Here is a 20,071-nt window from a genome sequence, read left to right as displayed (position 1 = left end):
AACACAGCTAAAATTAGAGCTGACTGGAAATTTGCTACATGCAAATTGACTTTTCCATAAATAAGAAATAAGTATTCACCAAAAAGGCACTATTTGCCAATTTTAAAAGCTTTAAGACACTGCTCCTCTCTCCCTCTGCTCTGAACTCCCTGTAGTAGTGTGAGAAAAAGGTTGTAATTTGGGTCAGGATTCTGACCCTGCTGCTTGGCAAAGGCCAACTGGAGCAAATTTAAAGGCAAACTAAAAAAAAAAAAAAAATCTGGAAGTAAAAACATGGAAGCAAATCCTTGTCCTCAAAGCCACCCCTGGCTGCCAAGGCCTGACTTGCATTGTGCTAGTGCTTTTCCAGAAGAGCCCTGATGTGACACTCACATTCCAGCCTCATCACTGACAGGGGGACTCGCAGAGAACAGGGCTGCACTGTCATCTGCCCAGCAGGTTTTCACGTGCTGAACAACGGCACATTGAGAGCAGGAAGATGCCTGCCAGCTTCCCAACACCCTGGGGAAGCAGGAAGAACTCCATTTATTCATCCAAATCAATTCCTTCTTTATTGAGAAAAATACCTTCCACTTCAATTATTGAAGTATTAAAAGGAAAACCTTTTAATTCCCTGGAAGTTAACTAAGAAAAAAAAAACCCAAAACAACCAAGGAAAGCTCACTACTACCACAGTAAGTCTGAGCTTGCCTGTTCTGTTCTTACTCACATGAAGAGCAGTGGAGCACTGGATTCTCCTGCTAACCTGGTAGCCAGCTCAGAAGAGGCACTGCAGAAATATTATGCACAGATGAGCGCCAGCTTCCTGGCTAAAGCATGGTAACTTTCTCTCCCTCACAATGACTTGGTTATTTTCAGCTCAAAATAGATCGCACATTCTTAATTCCTAAGAATATACTGTGACAGCTAGCAGTTTCCTGCAAACAGAGAATTGGCCTTGTGAGAGTATCGAAGGGAACGGGCTGACATTTAAGTGTTTTGAAGCTATTCCTTTTCATCTGTGCTGCCCAACTGGCTAGGCCTCTTCTAAAGCATTTTACACTTGGGACCTCATCCTGCCAAGACTCAGGCAGAAGGTCAGCTTTACACACTGCCAGCTGTCCCACTGACTTCAGCGGGACAATTCATGACACTAACCTCAGTACCTCCATAAATCTATTCAGACTAGAGCCTTTATTTGGACATTGAAATACTGAGCAATACCAAGCAGCTTATAAAGTAATATACATCAGTCTAAATGCGTGCAAAATGCTGCTAGAACAGGCTCATTCTTTCACTCAGAAACACCTTTTATGAGTGGTGTCAATCTCCACAAAAGGTACAGGAATCAAAGCTCAGTAAATGAAATGGCCTAGGCAGACAAATGCCCTTTAAATCAATTTTTATTACAGATTTTGACATCTTGTGATTATTTCCTGACAACAGGCTGATTGCCCAGACTAATTAGACTGAAAGGCTTGATAAATGATAACACGGAAACAATGTGAAGCTGAAGGGCATTTTGTTCTTTGTGTAAGCCTTTCCATATTAATATTGTCCCAAAAGGCACCCAACCAAATTACAGTTCCTGATGAAAGTTCTTACACATTGACAGCCCTCTTTAGAAAGATGAAGCTATATACACGCTCCTCACCTAGTTTCATTGCAAAGGAGAGAACTTCATACTCCAGACAGCTACAACATACGTACCTTCGGTATCATCCCATTGCAACTCTGAAGAACGTTCCTTTCACTTCTCTTCATCCTGAGAGAACAAACTCACACCAGATATCAGATTTAAGTGCAAGCTTACTTAGGAAATCAGCAGCTGGGAAATAATACCAAAGAACCACTAGTACTCACAGTAGCTACAGAGTGGCATCAGCTGCACACCAAGGTGGTTCATGAAATTCAGCAGCTTTCTTCATAAGGAATTTTACTAACTCAAACACTTCCACACACCGCAGAGAGGAAGTTCCTTCCCTACAGTCAGTCACACCGTACTTCCCAGGTGCCAGCAGTACTGTTTATGCTGCTTTTTAACACGAAACACTGAGATTCTGGAAAGCTTCACAAAAAGGCGTTAGCTATACCTACCTTGAATGGGTAGCTTTATCCTACCAGGATAAAAACTCTTGAGTTTTAGGCTGTGCTGGACCCATGAGCATTATTTGCCCTCTACCCAGTTTCATGAAGATAGGTTCCATGTTTTGATCAAGCAAGATGACATTACAAAACTAGAACTACTCACCATTAGTACCTTCAAACCAACGCTTCACTGAGGTTTTGGACATCTCTAAAAAGAGAACACCATTCATACTGAAGAGCAACTGTTCAAGATGGATTTGTATCACAGAACATACTCCGGCTGCTGTGATCAAACTTAAGGCTCAAGTTTCTTACAACTTGAGGAAGGCAAATGAAAAACAACAGAGAAGTCCGTACAAAACATGGACAAGGAAGTATGCCAAACGCAAGGTGACCATCTTGAGGAATCTGGGCATCAGCAAAAGAAAGTAGCTAGAAGAGCAGAGGACAAGAGTTGCTTCTTAAATCTACTTCATCTTTTGTATCTGCCCAGAATGCAGCCTCCACTTACTGGCAGCAGCTCATTTCTCAAAATCTAGTTTGGAGAAAGCACAGCACCAAAGCTAGAAACAGTCCAAACACAGTTGCTACCACTCAGTCAAAATGCTTACATTGGTTTCAATAAGGAAAGCTTGAAACCCCTGCCTCTAAGCAAAGTGAGCACTAAAAAGAAAAAGGAGACTGCCTCAGCAAGACTGTTCCTTCAGGGACACATTGTAATGTCAGACACTAAGCAGAGTAAATGTCAGAATGCCGATTTAACGTACACTGCATGATGAAACAGAGGACGTTGAGAAATCCACAGGAACATAATAAAGAGACACCTAAGTCCTACTGGTTTTATTGTGCTTACATTTTTAAGCTCAGAGGCCAGCATACTTACTGTTACACTTAAGATTCCCTTTTTTAAAGCAAACCCAAGGAAAAAAAAAAAAAGTGAAAGAAGTGTGAGCGGAAAGGGTTTCACTCCAGGTGAAATTTAAGTAGCGTGAAGTCTTTACAGAAAGATCAGTCACAGTATTATTTTTGTGATCAATTTATGTAATACAGACCGCACTTAAGATTAGACAGGACTAAACACTTGACTCTGAAATAATATACTAAAAACTCACCTGTTCCTTTCATTCTGAGATTCACTTTGGTCACTGAAGGGTGCAAAATCAAACATTTCTAAAAATGTTCTGAAAACTTGTGTCAAAATCTGACCTAATATCTAACAGACTGATTCATATACACTATACCTGTAAGTATGAATAATTACATTACCTGCTGCAGGAGAAAAGAATCCTAAAATAATTTTCTTTCTAAAGAGTACAATTTCAAGAATTAAATTACATTTTTAAATCCAAGCATTTCCATGGCCCAGGGCCAGAATGTTTCTCTGCTTAAAATATCAAGATAAAATTACTACTTTTTATTCCTGCGCTTCCTAAATTAATAGTACTGATAGTAGCTGAGTATCTATCTTGAAACAGAAGACAACGCACACTCTTCTTAGTGCGACTGGCAAACGAGTCAGACAATTCAGAACAAGCAACCATCTTAGCCCTACATAATCCTGTATTGTGGGATGAACAAAACTCTTCCAGGCAGCAATATGCCCTGCCGTGTATCTTTATATAATATCCAAAAGTAACAGTGAATGATTTAATAAAAAAATCATTCTCTAAGGGAGCTCAGAACACAGCGATATCTACTTTCAAAGTATATCCCAGAGAGAGGTTGGTTTTTTTAGTATTTTATTGAATGAGCACATCAGCAAGTAAAATTTTAAGAAAAATCTACACACAGCTTCCTAGAAATAACAGTCCACAATTCCCTCCTTAGTTATCTTTAACCATCTGGTTTTCATATTCCCCAAGCAGCTTATACAGGTTTCCCCCCCCCCTCTGATTTTCCTGTTTTGATTATTTTAATAAATAACGGACACCACAGGCGATCCTAGAGAAAAATCCACATCTCAGCACTGCATAGCTGGACAACTAAGTTCACTGGATGTCATCATCATCAAAGAGATCTTCAAAATCTAGTCAGAAAAACAAGATAAGGTAAAATTAACCTTAAAAGTTTCAGCTGTTACATATGCACATCAAGTACAGTTCTTCATTATTTGGATTAAAGACAGAAATAAAGGTGAATTAAGTGAATGAGAGTTACTGCACCATCAGTTACTAAAAATGTAACATCAGGGTGGGATGAGACAGAGAAGAAAGGCAGGCAGACCCATGCATATGTTCTCTATCACACACAAATTAAACTGCTTCACTTGTACAGTACAAGCTTTGCAATTAAATTCATGAAAGCAAAGTAAAGCTTCAAAGGAGGGGCTTTTATAAATGCTTTAAGTAGCCATCACATTCAGAGTGGATCAACCACGATTCCCAGACCCCAGAAGTAAACAAGTACTAGCTTTATGCATGCAGCAAGTCTCAGATGTAGACACTCCCGCAGAATTCTGGCTTCAGATCATAGTATCAAGGCACACACTTATAAATTTTGCAGATTGACATTCACATTTGTGATTTGCTGTTAAAAATCCCTTCCTTAAAAAACGTTTCATTGCTGTGAAGGTGCTAATAACATTTCTCTCTCAGAAAACTCGTCTCACTCAGACTAGTCAAATGTGGCCAGCTAATCACAGCTGTTCTAGTCATCTCTGGGAAGTACTCTTAACTACTCGGCTTTGTATCTTCTTCATATATTGAGCATAAACTAACAACATAACTGAAACCAACTTTATTCTTACAGAAGGCAACGTACAAGTGCCGTACAATAAACTGAGGATTAATCCTCATTTAGAAGAGTCCTAAACTACCAACGGAATATAACACCACAACTTGATGGTAGAACTTTATGGAAATACCTACTCCTGAATATGCTGGCTCCAACAAAGAGCTAGGTCCCTCACACCTGTTGAGGGTATATAAAAGCTGAACTTCCTTTTTCTCCTGTATTCTAAGTCTTAAGCAACATGAGAAACCTACTTTATTTCAGAATTAATACCAGTTTGTGACATCAACACCACCACAACAACCAGATTTAATAACGTATCTGAAACTCACTGTTAAAATGTCTAAATATACTTCTTAAGAAGCATTAAAAAACCCACCTTAGTAACCAAATGTGAGGTGTTGTATATTCTACCCCTAAGTGGCCAGATACATCATTATCCTCTCTAAAAGCAGCTGTATATACCTATATGCATATGGTTGACTTTCAAATGAAGAAAGCATATAAAAACCAAAGTTTTATTTTGCTTTGGATACATATGCATGCATACCTTAAGAGATTAAAGAATTATCTATAAAGTAGTAACACTCAGAGACAATTTTGTAAAGTTCTGCCCACGTTTTCACATGTATTTGCACTGTCTAATATAAGCTATTTGTTATGCAAACAGATCAAGGCCTTTTTCCTTGTAGTGATTAACACGCTAAATCACCTAAAACCTCCAGAACAAGAGAAACACGCATTATATCATTCCCACCTGCATCATTTAACACTGAAGCGCTCTTATGATACCGCTCACCAGAAGCGTGGTTACTGAGAACTTTAGCGACTACCAGGCACCAAAGGCATAAGATTTAGAGAGAAACCGAGCGAGGTTTGTTTTGATAATTTTCAGGTTCTGCAGCTGTTACCTGGCAGGCCCAAGGCGTTACCATCCCCGCCGGGCGGGCAGGCGCCGCGGTGACCCCCTATCCCCCCCGACCCCCGGAGCGCGGCGGCCCTTACCGTTAAAGAAGTCGGCGTGCACCGCTTTCTCGTTGGCGGCCAGGTCCATCAGCAGCCCCGTGCTTCCCCCTGCCTGGGAAAGCAGGCGCTGAGCGCCTCTGGGCCGCGGCCGGGCAGCACGGCCCCGCCACCACCCGCCACGACTACAAGCCCCGCCGCCCCCATCCTCGCAGGCAGCTCTCCCAACACCCCCTCACCTCACCTCATCAAGATCCACGTAAGGGCCGGCTCCCTCAGGGAACATCTCGTCCACCGCCGGCTTCATGGCAGCACTCCCGCTCGTCCCCTCCGCTCCGCCGCTTCCAGGCGCGCGGCGCCCACTTCCGCTATGAGGCCGGCCAGCCGGACGCCGCTCTGCGCACTTGGCGGTATCACCTCTCGCTGGTTGCCCTGGGGGGCGGGCCCCGCCGTTGCCATGGCGAGGAGGGCGGGGTGAGCAAAATGGCGCCGCCATTTTGCTCACCCCGCCCTCCTCGCCATGGCAACGGCGGGGCCGGGCGTAGGCCCCAGGCCTGAAGTGAGGAAAATGGCGTTGAGCTAGCCCAGGGGCTACTAAAAGGGCACCATTACCCTTCAGAGGATGCGGCTGTGAATTATTCTGGTGGTCCTTCCAGCCACCAGACTGAGTGGACTGGTTGTTAACTACCATACACGCAGAGCACGGTTTCCTGAGTCAAGGCTGCGAGCATTAGGTGTAAAAAAACCTCCCCAAACCGCACAACAGAATCAAGGATTTTATTGATTTTGCGCAAAAGCATAAATTGTAAAAAAGAAAAGACTAATTTAAAGCATGAAATGCTATGCGTGACTGCTATGTCATTAATGTCTATTATTAGACATTAATAAGTGGCTGAGGGGCCATTTAGGTGCGTTTGCTGGCAGCTGTATATTCACTTCAACGTCTTGGCAGCAGCTTTAGCAAAAACGAGCGAAGCAGTTAGTGCTCGTGGTTGGGCACATGATAGCCAAGGTGACTCCCAAAAGGGAACTGGGCAAAGAAGGCTCTGGCCATTTCATCGATCCTGTTGTAGGCTCCCAGGGTCCGGAAATATTCCACGTAGGACCAGAAATCGTTGGATGAGAAGGGCCAGTATGGCAAGGCTACAGATTCCTGGTAGAGATCTAAAAAAAACATAAAATGTTGCCGATTACTATAATACAAAGCATTTTTGTTGAAAGCTTGGGCCTGGGAGCCAACATGGTTTAGGGTTGTAGGGGAGGCTTGTGGGCTCCTCTGGCAGGAGAGAGGCAGGCAGAGCCATTGACCCTTCTCCGTGCCCTGCTCTGCAGAAGATGAAGCCAGCATTCTCTGCTCCGGTTGCACCAGGACTGACAGAGTGGGACAAGATGGAGAGCAGGAACGAAGGGACACCATCAGCATTTGGGGCAATTCAAGAATTCATCAGGCTGCTTTAATTTCTAGAAGGCTGCTGGTTATTTAAAAGCAAGGAGCAATTGCAATTGAAAGCCATTTTTCCTCATTCCACACCATTTCCTCTGCCCAATATAAAACTATAAGGAATAAGGCGCCATCATATACGCTGTGCCCCTGCAGCCACCCGCTCTGCCCGCAGGCTCCTGGCAGCAGAGCCAGGGGAAAGGGCCATGCAGTTGCTTCCCCATCATCTCAGCACAAAGGCAGTGTGACTAAATACAGCAGAAGATAGGGGTGCGGGATCAGCCCCGGGCTCCCGGGGACTGGGTCCGCGCTGCCCCGACATTGCCTGGGACCACAGAGTTGTGCCTCTTCTCAGCGGGCCATAGGAAACAGGAAATGGAGAGGAAAGGCATTGCCGCTTGGAAGAGAGCTGCTGCGTTTATGCCTGCTCTAGGAATATCTGAGAAAACGTGAAATACTCGTTGAAACAAGATTTCAGATTCAGCAGGAAAAGGAAAACAAAATCAATTCTGAAAATGCAGGAGCTGACCACCCTTGGGCCCAAATCTGGGCAAACACAGAAGCATATATAAAATGTAAACACTTGCTGAGACCACATAGTTACAAATGTCTTTCTGTGCAGCAAAGCTAAACCCAGTATTTTGATTTGATTTAAAGCCCATTTAAATAAATGGGAGCCATTCCACTCACCAGGCTCAGCTTGGGACCAGGGTCTTTAGTGGGAATTAAGAGCCTTCAACAATCCTATTGTCAGACCTTAATTTTATGGAGTAAAGTTTGCAGCGCGCAGGCACAGATGGCATGTAACAAATCAAATGAACCAGCCAAATGCTGTCTGCAGAGGAGAATTCGCCGTTTATACCAGCTGACCTTAGATTCACTTTGCAGTCTGCTGCTTGGCCCAGTGTGAAAGAAAACCGTAATTGTTGGTAATGAGAGCAACAGGATGCTGCCTGAACAAGGTTTTATTTTTAGATTGACACATGCTCTCCTGACTGTCTAAGAGGTTGCCGCAGAAATATTTGCTGTGCACAAATATAATAGCGCCCTTAAGCTTCTGAAAACACAGATGATGCATTCAAAAGATTTTAGAGCCATAAGGAAATATAATGAAGCATAGGGGAAAAATGTTTTGAATTAAAAGTAATCATATCAGCCCTTATTCCATATATATGTTTCTACTTTCCATATCTGTTACAATACTCTTGTTGCATATTTGTATCTGTGCACTCGGGATGGTGCTGGCTATCCTGCTGGTTATACTAACCAAGATGTACACCAGCAATAGCAGTACCTTGTTATTGCAGATACTTCTATGCAACTTCGTTTTCAGAAAGAATTCTGTCTAAAAACACCAAAGAGAAGTTAACTGATATAATCATCAGTAAGCCAGTGTAAACATCATTAGGATGTTGAGGGTTTTTTTAATCAAAGGCAGACACTAATCCAATGGACTAATCACACAAAGTTACACAAACCACAGGGTAGCTGTGCTAAGGGATTTATTCCAACATTTCTCTAAGTGGATTTGTGGCAATTTGTAAATTTTAAGCTTTTTGTCACGGAAGCCAGTATTTCTTGCCAATAACAAGACACACATGTAGTATTATTGTTCAGGACAGACAAAATTCTCAGATGTCTAATATAAGTCTGATGCTTTCCAGTTACGACTTTGTACAACAGAATTAGTGACTTGACCATAACACCTTTTCGTTTTAAGACTGCAAGTATATTAGCTCTATTATTAGACATTAATATGTTAGCTTTTAATAAATCCTAAAGAAATTTCTAAAAATTCACTCTTCTTTCTCCACTAGAACTAGATGAAAGCGTTTCCACAGCCCACTGAGGTTAGTAAGTATTTTGCTGCTGGGGATCAGGTCTGGGAGTTACAAATGACTCTTCTAATTGTTAGTGATACAAAGGAAAGAAAAAGACATTAAGAATTACCATCTCCGTCCTGGATTGATCGGGCATCTGTAAATAAAGAGGAACTCATCAGTATCAGCTCCTGCACAGAAGGACTTTCTGATAATAAAAGGTTTGCTGTGTAGCCAGAAGCTGACAAGTTCTTTAATGCACACATAGGACCCTCTGTATAGCCAAACAGTTTTTGTTTCTTGAACAGATGAATAAGGAATTCCCCATTTGCAGTCACTCAGTGCTGCAAACCAAATAGTCTTAACTAACAGCCAGAGCAGTTGCAATCCATACACGAGCGATATCTGATACTAAACAGAAGATACTGTATTAGTAACAAAATATTTCTGGCTGCTTGAAAAAATAAACGAGAAGAAATTCAGCAGTAATCTTACCTGTTAGCGTGTTCATCAGCATACACAAGAAAAATAAGCCAATAAATGTCATCTTTTCTGCAAGATACTGCTTGTGTTTCTGAAAAATAATCTGTACAGTTGAGGATTATTACAAGAGATTAATAATTATGCAAAGTCTATTATTTCTTCTTTTATTAGAAGAATATGTTCCAAAACAGATTCTAATTATTAATTTAGGCATAACAAGATCCAATTACACTTCCTTACAGTTTCTGCAGTGCAACACAGAGTATTGAACCGCAGTCCTGAAGTGTGTACTGATATTTTATTTTTAGGTGGCATAAATCCAAAAGGCTCCTCTGAAGTGACATGAAATTAAGTGTCTTTGGAAATGTTTTATTTTGTTAATTTAATTTCACTTTAGAAATTACCTCTCTCTCTCCCCTTTTCTTCTTCTTGCAGTAGTAAAGGTCTGTAGCTCTGAGTCAGCTACAAAACTCCAAAAGGATTTCTATTGCTGTAATAGCAGCGCTGTTTAAGGAAGGGTGGGGGGAAAGGGAGAGAAACGTCACCGAGTTACTACACCAATCTGATTTTGTCGCCTTCAGGTAGAGTTATTTTAACTGCTTGCATTTGCATTATATTTCAGCACTGTCCATGGAAGAGACAGTGGACAATTTCTGAGAGGAAATCAGAATCAACTTCGGCAATAACACTTTTGTATTTTGAAGACAGAGGGAGAAAATCTAGAAGCAAATTCAGTGATTATTACCTTTGCTTCCCTCCTGATTTTCTTTCAGCCCCTTTAGAAAAATAGATTTTAAGAAATGTTATTTGAGCAAATTGCTAAGAGGATATTGAGTTCCCTCTCCAGCTGAGTCACAAAACCCACAGACACTTGACACTGATTTATGTTCTTATTTGGGATCCTTAAAATCTAGATCTTAAAGTGCACATAGGCACCAAGTGCCCACTGAAATCAATTGGCTTACATTAAGCAAAGAAGTAGGTCCCCAATGACCTCAGCCATGCTGATGGTGCAGGTATTGCAGCCTTCAAAGAAGGTCGATAAGGTTCATTGAAATGCATTTTCACATTGTAGTGGTTTCCTGGAAAGATTCTTCTCCCAATGCCAAGCGGGTGCTTTGGGCTCCAATCTGTGCAGGCTGCTGAACGGATCCAGCACTTGGAGAAGCCTGGAGGGGAGACACAGTTTGGAGAATACTCAGTCGACGTGTACATCTTGATTGATTTTCTTTTGACACAAAACTCCTGATGGTCAGGGACTAAGGTGTAGCAGGAAGCGCTCTGCAACTCATGGGGAGATGTTGGGATTTCCATGCCCCTAGAAGATGTGGCCGTTCAGGTCATGTTGCCAAACCTGGCAGCTGTTTCCAGATGGCTCCGCTCTGGAAAGGAGCTACTGCAAGGCCAGTGCAGAGCTTGCTGCTCACGTTCATGCTACAATGATCTGATCATACAGTTGCTGATCTGATCTGCTTTCTCTCAGCTGGGAGTTTTCAGTTGCCTTTATGGTCTACAAAATCATTTATCTATCTCAATTCTAGACACCTGCATTTCCCAACTGTGTGCGTGGGTCCTGACATTGGTGCCTTTGCTCTACCACATCCACTTGTCTGCCACAGGAGTATCACGCAGGGAGAGTCTGCGTACTCATGCAAAGTCCTGGAGCAGAGGGACGCAGGGGAGTGGCCTTGCAGGAGGCTCCAGCTTTGCTGGAGTTTATTCCCATCTACATGCAGAGTTAGATAGTCCTGCCAAGAATTAATTAAAGATGTTCTGAGCGAGGGGGGGGGGGGAAGAGTGCTTTGTAGCACACCAAGCTGTGCCAACTCTTGTGGAGGCTGAAAAGAAAAATATTATGAAAGCAGAACCTATTCCATCTTTGAAAGGCTTTAATCCTCCTGTTTAATATTTCCTAGGCCTGCAGGAGGGGTCCCTACGTCAGCCACGTACCGCCAGCACTCGCTCCCACCCGCACTGCCCCACTTGCCTGGGTTACGGCAGCTGCCGGCGGGAGAAGGCACTTCCCTTGCTTGGTGGAGTCCTTTGGTGCAGCCGTGCACTGGGGTCTGCCCACCAGCACCGCCTGCAAAGCCAAACAGCACTTCCCCTTTCACTGCCTGATGTGTATATCCCATTCAAATAAACTCTGAGAAGCACTGACATATGCTAACACACACACAAAACAGTCATTAGCTGTGATTAAATAATTAGCATAAAGCGACTTCTGTGCACATCCGTCAGTAGCTTTTTGTTTTGGCAGTTGATAAGGGAGGTGTAGTTCCAAGTGGAAGGTGAGATAACATGTTTTGGATGATGACAAAGGAGAATAATGATGTTCCTGATGCAGCCACATCCTGCAGCTCTCCCCTCGAAGAATTAACGGTGCTGTAGGAGGATGACAAAGTCACAGAGGTTATCAGGTTCAGGGTCACTCAGGTCACAATGTGGTCTGCTACAATGCTGGATGATCTTAGGAGGATTCATGTAACTATTGAGGCTTATGCTGACATACGCCTTTACACCTACCTCCTTTGCAGTTTCTTATTCTGTCTTTTGAAGCTTGGAGTTACCCCCTTCCAGAGCTAGGAGGATCACAGATCTGACATTGTGTGACAGTCTCCTAACAATTACAGGCGTTCAATTTAACTCATATCAAAGTTTTCCATTTGCTAGTGGACAGATTGGAGACAGAAATAAATTCTCAGGGTTTCCATGCTAAAGGAGGTCTAGGAAATTATAAAAAGAGGATGAGAATTAGCATTTAAAACAGTTCCATCAGGGGATACAGCCAAGAGATACAGATGTTTTAAATGTTAATTTTAATCCCTTCTCTATCAAGGCTTCTGTTGCTGTACATGACTGCTTCCCCCCACTGAGTCTGTCTGTTTTAAACACAACATTGGCCTAGAGAAGAACTGATGAGTTCTCATCGGTTGCTGGAAGGACTGTGCATGGTGGGTTCAGTGTGCCAAACAGAGCACTACATCTTCTGGGGCCAACCAGAAAGCACACCATGCACTGACTTGCAGCATTTGTAATATGCTGCAAGCATGTTCATTCCATCTCCTCCTTTCTTTTTGCTCTAGGAACCCTTTTCTTTTTTCAGACTCCACGCAGAGGGCAATTCAAGTAACAGCACTCAATGCCCAGTGCAAGTGCTGGTATGGATCATTTAGCAGAGCCCTCCCCTAATAGTTGCTGCCAGGCAGGCTTCTTCAGTGCTGAGCAGTAATTGGAGATGCCATGGTGCCCACAAATGCAAATCTGGCTCAGCAGCAACCACATTTCAGTAGATACTATAGCACTTAACAGGGCAGCTGCTGAAAGAGTCCAGTGTTTTAATTTCTACTCATTTTGGAAAGAAATTCACTCTTTTACTCTTTTTCAGAAAGGCTCATTAGTTCAAAACACTGTTACTTTTGCTGGCAGCAAGTTCTTCAGGTACCTTATTCTAAATTTTGCATGATTTTTTTTTAGATAAGGCCATTGACTCATAAAAGCTTTGCTACATTATAGAGGGGGCTGATGGTAATGAGCTGATCCCACCCACCTGTCCCAGGAGGATCCAAGCAATAGGTACTTTTTGTAGATAGCTCTCAAAGCCAGAAAATCCCACATACATCAGTCAGCTCTGTCAGAGACAGAAATCAATCGGAGCATAGAGGACATTCCCTTGGGAACAGGGGAATGCAGTTTGAGCAGTGCAGTTGTTTGTGTGACTTGCTCCCTGATGGGGAACAGTCCTGGAGCTGCCAGCCCTGCGAGCCTGCCTTCAGGTGGGCCCATTGCTAATGGGCTGTTTTATACAGAGCCAGCCCCTGTGGAGCAATTCACCTCTCCTCATTGATTAACTAGAAACAAAGATAAAGGAATACAAAAAAGCAAGTTTATGGATGCCTTTGTTTTCTCAATAGCTGTATTAGACTGGTATTACACACACAAAAATTTCTGTAATCCTCCAGACACTGAAAAAACCTGTACATTATTTTAAAGAAATAGAATATTTCCTATTTAATCAGTAGGCAAAAAACACACACATGCAGAACCCTAAGAACTTACTTAAAAACTAAATGGCACTTACAGCTGCATCTGAAGTGCTTTGCCGTTGGGTTGAGCAGACAATGTTCTCTGTAGGGCTACTACACTTCTGCACATCAGAAACAACCAATGGCAGTGATATATAGACCATGGAAACACAAATGTTTGATTATTTCCTCCAGCAAGACAGGTGTGAATTGCCCTAGATCTTTCAGGCATTCACAGCTTCATTTTCTTTCCTTTGAACTCTGCTTTGCTTTTTGTGAATACAGAAGCTCCAAAATTTTCTGATGATGCTGGGTTACCCAGGATAGTAAAGCCCAGGGCAGACAAGGAAGAATCAGGTGAGGACTCCACAGTACCAAGCAGCTGAATAACAAAATGGCCAATAAAAGTGAATATAAAATGAGGTACCTGGGTAAATATCTCTAACTTAAAAGGCCCATGGTATCTGACCATTCCCACTCAGAAACTAGATTTGGGGCTACAATAGATAGTTCTAGTAAAATGTTGTTCAATGCTCAGTCACAGACAAAAGGGCAAATCAAATAGGAAGAGAGGAAAAAAAACACAAGGCATCACTATGCTATGGTGCCACCGTTGCTCCCATTTTGGATATTGCATGCATTTTTGGTTTCACCATTATAGAAGGACATGATAGAACAAGAAAAGATACAAAGAAGGGGGTGAGGGGAGTTCACAGTCAAGAACCAGCTAAAGCAGACTGGGACTCTTGAGGCCAGCAAAGGGATGAAGAGACCTTGATTTCTACCAAGAAACATCAAATTGGTCTGGCAATGGCTTGTTCAAAGCCATTGGTAGTGGGTTTTGATACAGGTAAACTGTGGCATGTCTTGTCATAGTGTATTATCAGCTATAGAGTGTCCTGGCTGAGGGTGTCTGAGCCTGGCCTGGGAGCAGAGTGTGACCAAGCAGCACTGCACTTTGCAGTGTGTCTTATTCTCCTCAGGCATCCTCTGCTGCTGGGCCAGGTGAGCTCCCAGGCTGACCCTGTGGTTGTTCTTACAGTCTGTTTTGCTGAAGTATTGCATATTTCCAGTTCTTGTGAACAGACTCTTTTCCTGCCAGCAAGTGGCTTGATCAGCATGATTATAGTAGCCTCTGGAAGCAATTGAAGAGACACAGCGGATGGATTTGGATAGTTACAGAACAATTAACAGAATAACTGTAGTGCAATTAGAGATAGCCAAGTTCAAATGAACCACTTTCACATGTGCTAGAGCTAACTGTCAAGGTGAAGGTCAGATTTACAAACCATAGGGTTGAAGGATTGCTCTCAAGTCCCAAGGGTAGAGCTAACAAGAAAGTATCTCTGTCCACATTTATTTCAACTTATCATTTTAACCTCTATCTGAAGAAAGGTTGTATTTGTAGATGCAAATGAGTTTCCAGGTGTTCACAGATAGCAGGCAGTGCTGTATGCAGCAGCAGGTAGTGAAACCAAAGCAAGGGAGCAGTTCCACTGGCAGCAGGACTAGTGCAGCTTTGCTCCCGATGGGATGGTCCTGCCAGGTATCCCAGTGCCTCTCCCCAGGAACACTCTGGCATCCTCAGCTCCTGCAAGGGGCTCTCAGCTCTCCCCCACTGTCCCATCCCTTCCCAGGGCAGCACTGCCAGCTCCAAGCACCAAGTTTGGCTTTCTCAAGGCTCCTCGCAAGGCTGCTTGCACAGCACTGGAGGCTGGCCCACCTGCTCACCAGTCAAGCAGCTGCTCCTGGGCAAGCAAAGAACAGCTACAGGCCAACTTCTCCCCTCCTATCACCACTGACACCAGTAAATTTTCTCCACTGTCCATCTGCAAATTTTCACATGAATTAGAGGAACCTCACATCTAGGCTGCCACCAAAGTGGGTTAGAATTTGCTAATGGTTTCAAAATATTTTTGCTATAGGCAAAATGGAATATTAGATCCAACAAGTCCACTTGGTTGCCTACATCTTGTTTCCTCAGGAGACAAGGCTGGCAATGCCCGTTAGCACCACAGAAGGTGCATTGCAATGAGGAGTGTTTGCTTCCAAGCAGTTCTGCTGCAGGGAGAATGAGGCAGCAGCACCCACATGCTGGTAGCAGAACATCCAGGACTTGTCCTCTCCCTTCCTGCACCCACATGAGACCTAAGTTTGTTTCCAAGGCACCTTTTTTGATAAATTGGTCAGTTCTTTGCTTTAGCCATACTCAGCTATTCAGCACAGCCACAGATGACTGTGAACTCAGCAGGGAATCTAGCAAACTGGTCACTGAGCCCTTTCACAGCTTGCAGGAGAGGATTATTTTTCCCATTGCCATTATGGTTAGATGTATCATAGCAATAACCTCCACCATTTTGAAATATGCTCACAATAAATTGCTTTTCAGATTGATTGAATGCCCCAGCTACACTTAGGCTATTAAGCCATCAGCAGCTGTTTATTGTTTTAATTTCACAGAGATGTTTCTTTAACTAAAAGTGCATTAAATATTTTGTTACCAAACAATGTTAAGATCTTAGTAGGATGAACAGAAGCTTCTTTACACCCAGGGTCTCTTCTTCCCTTTGATTCATGCTCCAAGGCTACTTCAATATCAGAGTTATACCTGCCCACAAGCAGCTCTGCCCTATTGGACAATAAAATTGATTAAACAAGATAGATGAAGAGATGGACTTGATTACAAAAAATCCATCAAGGAAATCTGAGCAAGTTGCTAGTGTATTTGATACCAGCAATCAATGAGACCGTGTGAGGGGCTGCATCATTGCAGCAGTTTCCAGACCAAAAGCCACATGCAAAGGGAGCAAGTGCTGCGCAGTGCCCTGCCACACTGGCAGTGACCTGGCTACCCAGAAGCAGGGCATTAGCCCAGGGAGACCATCCAGCTGTCAAGAGCTTGTTTCAGCTGCAAATGGGGATGTCTACATTTGAAAGAGACTTCTACCAAGGAGGCAGCTTCTATCAAGTTCAATATATTGATCTGGACAGTATGACTGAAGAGTGCAGTCACCCTGTGTGCTCGCTGCTGGAGATGCTGCTCAGCACTACAAGCAGCACCCACAACTCACCTCCCCTCAAGCCTTCCAGCATTTGGTGAAACAAGCGCAATTTGTAAAGGTTTAACAAGCGCATTAATGTACCGGGGAGGAACTGCCTGCCAGCATAGGAAGCAGTTGCACCAGGGAGGACCATGCCCCTCATGCTGCTCCAGGACACGGCTCAGACACTTGTGTTCTCCATGTTATTCTTGGTCCTGCAAGAGAGGGAAAGAAGTCTTCAGTGAAGGCTGCAAGGAGCATCAGGATAGTACCACTGCTTTGAACAGTCACCCTGCCTGGTCAGTGGGAGGAAAAACCTCAAGAACTGCAAGAGTCCCAGCTTGGCTCAGCTGCATATAGCCTCATCTCTCATGGGCCAGCCAGCACCGTGGGTCCACAAACACCATCCTGCACTTGCTGCAGCTTTGTACCCACTCTGCCATGGGGTAACTCACCTGCAAGTGCCATTATAGCTGGAGACTTGTACTCTGCTGGGCACTGAGGAGTAAACCTGAAGGGCACAGAGGAAGAATCACATCTGCAGTGAGGAATGTGACCATGGAGCTGTGGCCATCATTTCTCTTTGCACACCCACGACTCACCACAGCCCATCTATGCCAGTCCCATGGAAAGGATGGCACATGGCTCAGGATCTCCAGCTGAGGAGCAGGGATGATTCGGGAACACTCTCGTCTCCTGTGTCCTATGTTCCCTCAAGGTTAGCAAAGCAGCCAAGGAAAGTCACATGCCTGTCGAGAAAGAATAATTTTGTTTCTCCATTTTACAAAGCTTTGCTGTTTTAAAGACTGAAAGGGTGAGGACTATGAGTCACCATCCAAAGATGAAACAGCAGTTATCTTGTGCCCCAGTTTTTCTGGGTAACAGTGATCAGTGCTAATATTGACTGAAGTCAAGCCATATGCGTCCACAAGGCTTTACCAGAGCCCTGGTATAGACGTTCGTTTCATTCATGCGGAGCAACACAATCCGCATGAAGTAGGAAGAGTTGGATTTGCTGGCGATGTGTTGTCTGCCGGGGACTTCTGGGTTCCACGGGAGGCTCCCGGGCAGGACGCAGCCCAGCTCGGGGCCGCTGCCGCGGGGCTCCGGCTCCCTCTGCCGCGGGGCTCCGGCTCCCTCTGCTGTCCACGGCCCGGGGATCCCCGCTCTGCAGCGCGGCCCACTCAGGAGCACGGGATTTGCTCACACTTCCAGGTGTTACAGACTTTTCTTGGATTTGGCATTTTGTTGGTCACGCACTCAGTTTGCGTAGAGTCAGGGCAAGACTTAAGCTACATCAGGAGATCAACAAAAAGCAGGACCAAAATCGCAATGGTGATAGCCCCACCACAGAAGGGAGAAAGATGTTACCTCAAGAGACTTTGTTTTATAGCATTGACATTGTTTGCTCAGCAGAAAGGGAATCCAAATATTTTTTTGGGAGGTCCAGGAGTATTGGGTCAATGCTCTATTTAAAGCTCTAGTTAAGCAATAAAAGCCAGTCCCTGTTTCTAGTCTGTCCAGTACAGCTCAGTGTCAACATCACCATTAAGATGCTCAGTCATACTGTCAAGGATGGGATGCACTACAGATTCGAAAGGTGGATTTAGGCAGTTCCTTTCTACAGGTTTGAGTCTCTCACTTCTAAGTCACTGCAAATTAATTTCTATTGCTTCAATAGGCAGAAGCTTCTATTTCCATCAAACAAGGTAAAAATACTACAGAAGGACTGACACCTTGGGTGGGATACTTCAGACAGGTAAGCACCAAGTGCAGGACCAGTGAGCATGAATAAGGCTGGCGGAATCCAGCCCAGTATTAACTGAAAGCAGGATTTAGCTCAGCAGAAACTCCATGGGGTATTCTGAATGCTAAGACAGACCATATCTATTAAAATAATCTGAAAGAGCATAAAGGATGTCCTCGATTGCAAGTTTCATCCCATGGAAAGAACACTATGACCCCTTCCTCCTCTCCCTCCCACTCTGGGGCTCCAGGAGCCCAGTACTACAGTCAGGGGTGAGAGTCCCCTTCCCAGGGGCTGTTCCGCTGCGCACTCACATTCACGCCTCCTTTTTGGCCCAGGGAGCAGAAATGCCACCAGAAAAGCATCACAGCTCTGACACTATTTGCAGGCATGTGCACCTAGCCCATAGCACATGATCCAGGGCACACACCTAGGGAGGCAGCTGTGGGATGCCACGTGCACAGGAAGGAGCTGCACCCCAACTCCCTCTTTCCTGGGCACCAGCACCACAGTGCTGCACAGGAGCGGGGCCATGGGTGCTAGGAGAGAGCAGTTATCGCCACACTGCATACACACAGCCTGGCAAGCAGGGAAATCACACAGACACCAAGAATATTTGCCACAGTACACCTTCTCAGTATTGAGGTGCCTACTTAGGCAAAGGTGTCACTGAGAATATGTGACAAGCTGAGGTTAAAGTGCTAGGGACAGGATAAAAATCAAGCCAAGAGTAATCAGTGGAGCTCAGGTCACAGCAGGTTTGGAGCAGGTTCACCACCACCATTTCAGCTCTACCTACACTCTCCCTCCTGCCTGGTTGGGGATCCCTGTCTGCATCCTCCTTCCATTGCCTCTAGGACCTCTCTACCCCAGGCCCTGTGTGTAGGATAAAGGCCCAGGAGACCTCATCACCAAGGATCAAGACAAAGTCCAAGCATCCCTGTCTTACTATATCCACCATCACTAAAACACTGCCTTAATTTCAGGGCTGGCCTCACATCTTCCTTGGAGTCTTCTGCTGTTTGTGCAGCTGTGGAGGAGCTTCTTGTCACCCTTGAAACCCCTTGCCAGTTTGCAGACCAGATAAGCTTTGGCTTTCCTAACACCATCCCTACACACCCAGGCAGGGTTTCCCTAGTCTATAATTCTCTGTTTTTCCCTGCAGCCTCCTCCTGCACACCACCTTTTTGCAGTCAAACTCAGCCACAAGCTCCCTGCTCTGCCTAACCAAGCCAGTTTCCTGAGACAGATTTTACCAAATATTTCAGCAGACTGCTTTTGCTATTGAAGGCAATATCACAGTTTCTTCCTACTGAAAAAGAAACCAGGAGAACCTCACATCTTCTGCGCAGACACCATTCACCTTTATGGCAACAAAAGAGCAAAAAAACCACTGCCACTTTCCCAGACGCCCTGCTCCCCCCAGTTGTGCTCCATCAGCCATTATAGGAAGGCAGTACTGAACAGTGACTCACCCCAGCCTGCTGTGGGTCAGGGTCCCAAATAGACAGGCAGGATCCACAGAGCAGGAACAGTCATAGCTCTAGCTAAGCTGAAGACCAGCACTCCCATAACAGAGCTTAGACTAGAACTTACAGCCCTGGGCTGAGCTTAAATGGGCTCCTGGGCCCATGGGCAGGGGTGTGGGTGGAGGCTCCAGGTGAAGCTGCTCTGGGCCTTCAGGGTCTATTAGTGCCCTCAGGCCCCCGACAACGTGTCTGTCTGTCAAAGAGAAAAGAAACAAACTACTGACA

The 20,071-nt window shown here is 44.5% G+C and overlaps 2 protein-coding genes and 1 long non-coding RNA gene across 5 annotated transcripts; all 3 read right to left on the bottom strand.

Moving 5' to 3' along the window:
- Positions 1-3,952: 3,952 nt before the first annotated feature.
- COPS9 (COP9 signalosome subunit 9) lies at positions 3,953-6,093 on the bottom strand. Its single transcript, XM_050902663.1, has 3 exons — positions 6,005-6,093; positions 5,803-5,875; positions 3,953-4,093 (listed from the first exon to the last, which is right to left on the bottom strand). Exons 1-3 carry the CDS (start codon positions 6,065-6,067, stop codon positions 4,056-4,058), a joined length of 174 nt encoding a protein of 57 aa, XP_050758620.1. The 5' UTR covers positions 6,068-6,093; the 3' UTR covers positions 3,953-4,055.
- A 646-nt stretch (positions 6,094-6,739) lies between these two features.
- Positions 6,740-9,958, bottom strand: OTOS (otospiralin). The gene is made up of 4 exons (XM_050902859.1): positions 9,909-9,958; positions 9,517-9,607; positions 9,152-9,178; positions 6,740-6,924 (listed from the first exon to the last, which is right to left on the bottom strand). The coding sequence occupies exons 2-4, from the start codon at positions 9,566-9,568 to the stop codon at positions 6,740-6,742; spliced, it is 264 nt and encodes an 87-aa protein (XP_050758816.1). The 5' UTR covers positions 9,569-9,607; positions 9,909-9,958.
- Positions 9,959-15,919: 5,961 nt separating this feature from the next.
- Positions 15,920-19,853, bottom strand: LOC127020182 (uncharacterized). 3 transcript variants are annotated; one of them, XR_007767027.1, is made up of 5 exons: positions 19,793-19,853; positions 17,173-17,319; positions 17,026-17,081; positions 16,601-16,785; positions 15,920-16,158 (listed from the first exon to the last, which is right to left on the bottom strand). It is a non-coding gene; the product is annotated as an uncharacterized LOC127020182 (long non-coding RNA). The 3 variants fall into 3 exon arrangements; XR_007767028.1 differs by having other exon boundaries at positions 16,673-16,785; XR_007767026.1 differs by having other exon boundaries at positions 15,920-16,785.
- Positions 19,854-20,071: the final 218 nt, after the last annotated feature.

This window comes from Gymnogyps californianus, chromosome 10, assembly GCF_018139145.2.
Source record: "Gymnogyps californianus isolate 813 chromosome 10, ASM1813914v2, whole genome shotgun sequence".
Lineage (NCBI taxonomy): Eukaryota > Metazoa > Chordata > Aves > Accipitriformes > Cathartidae > Gymnogyps > Gymnogyps californianus.
Note: the sequence above shows the minus strand (reverse complement) of the source record. Positions and strands in the feature narration are given on the sequence as shown.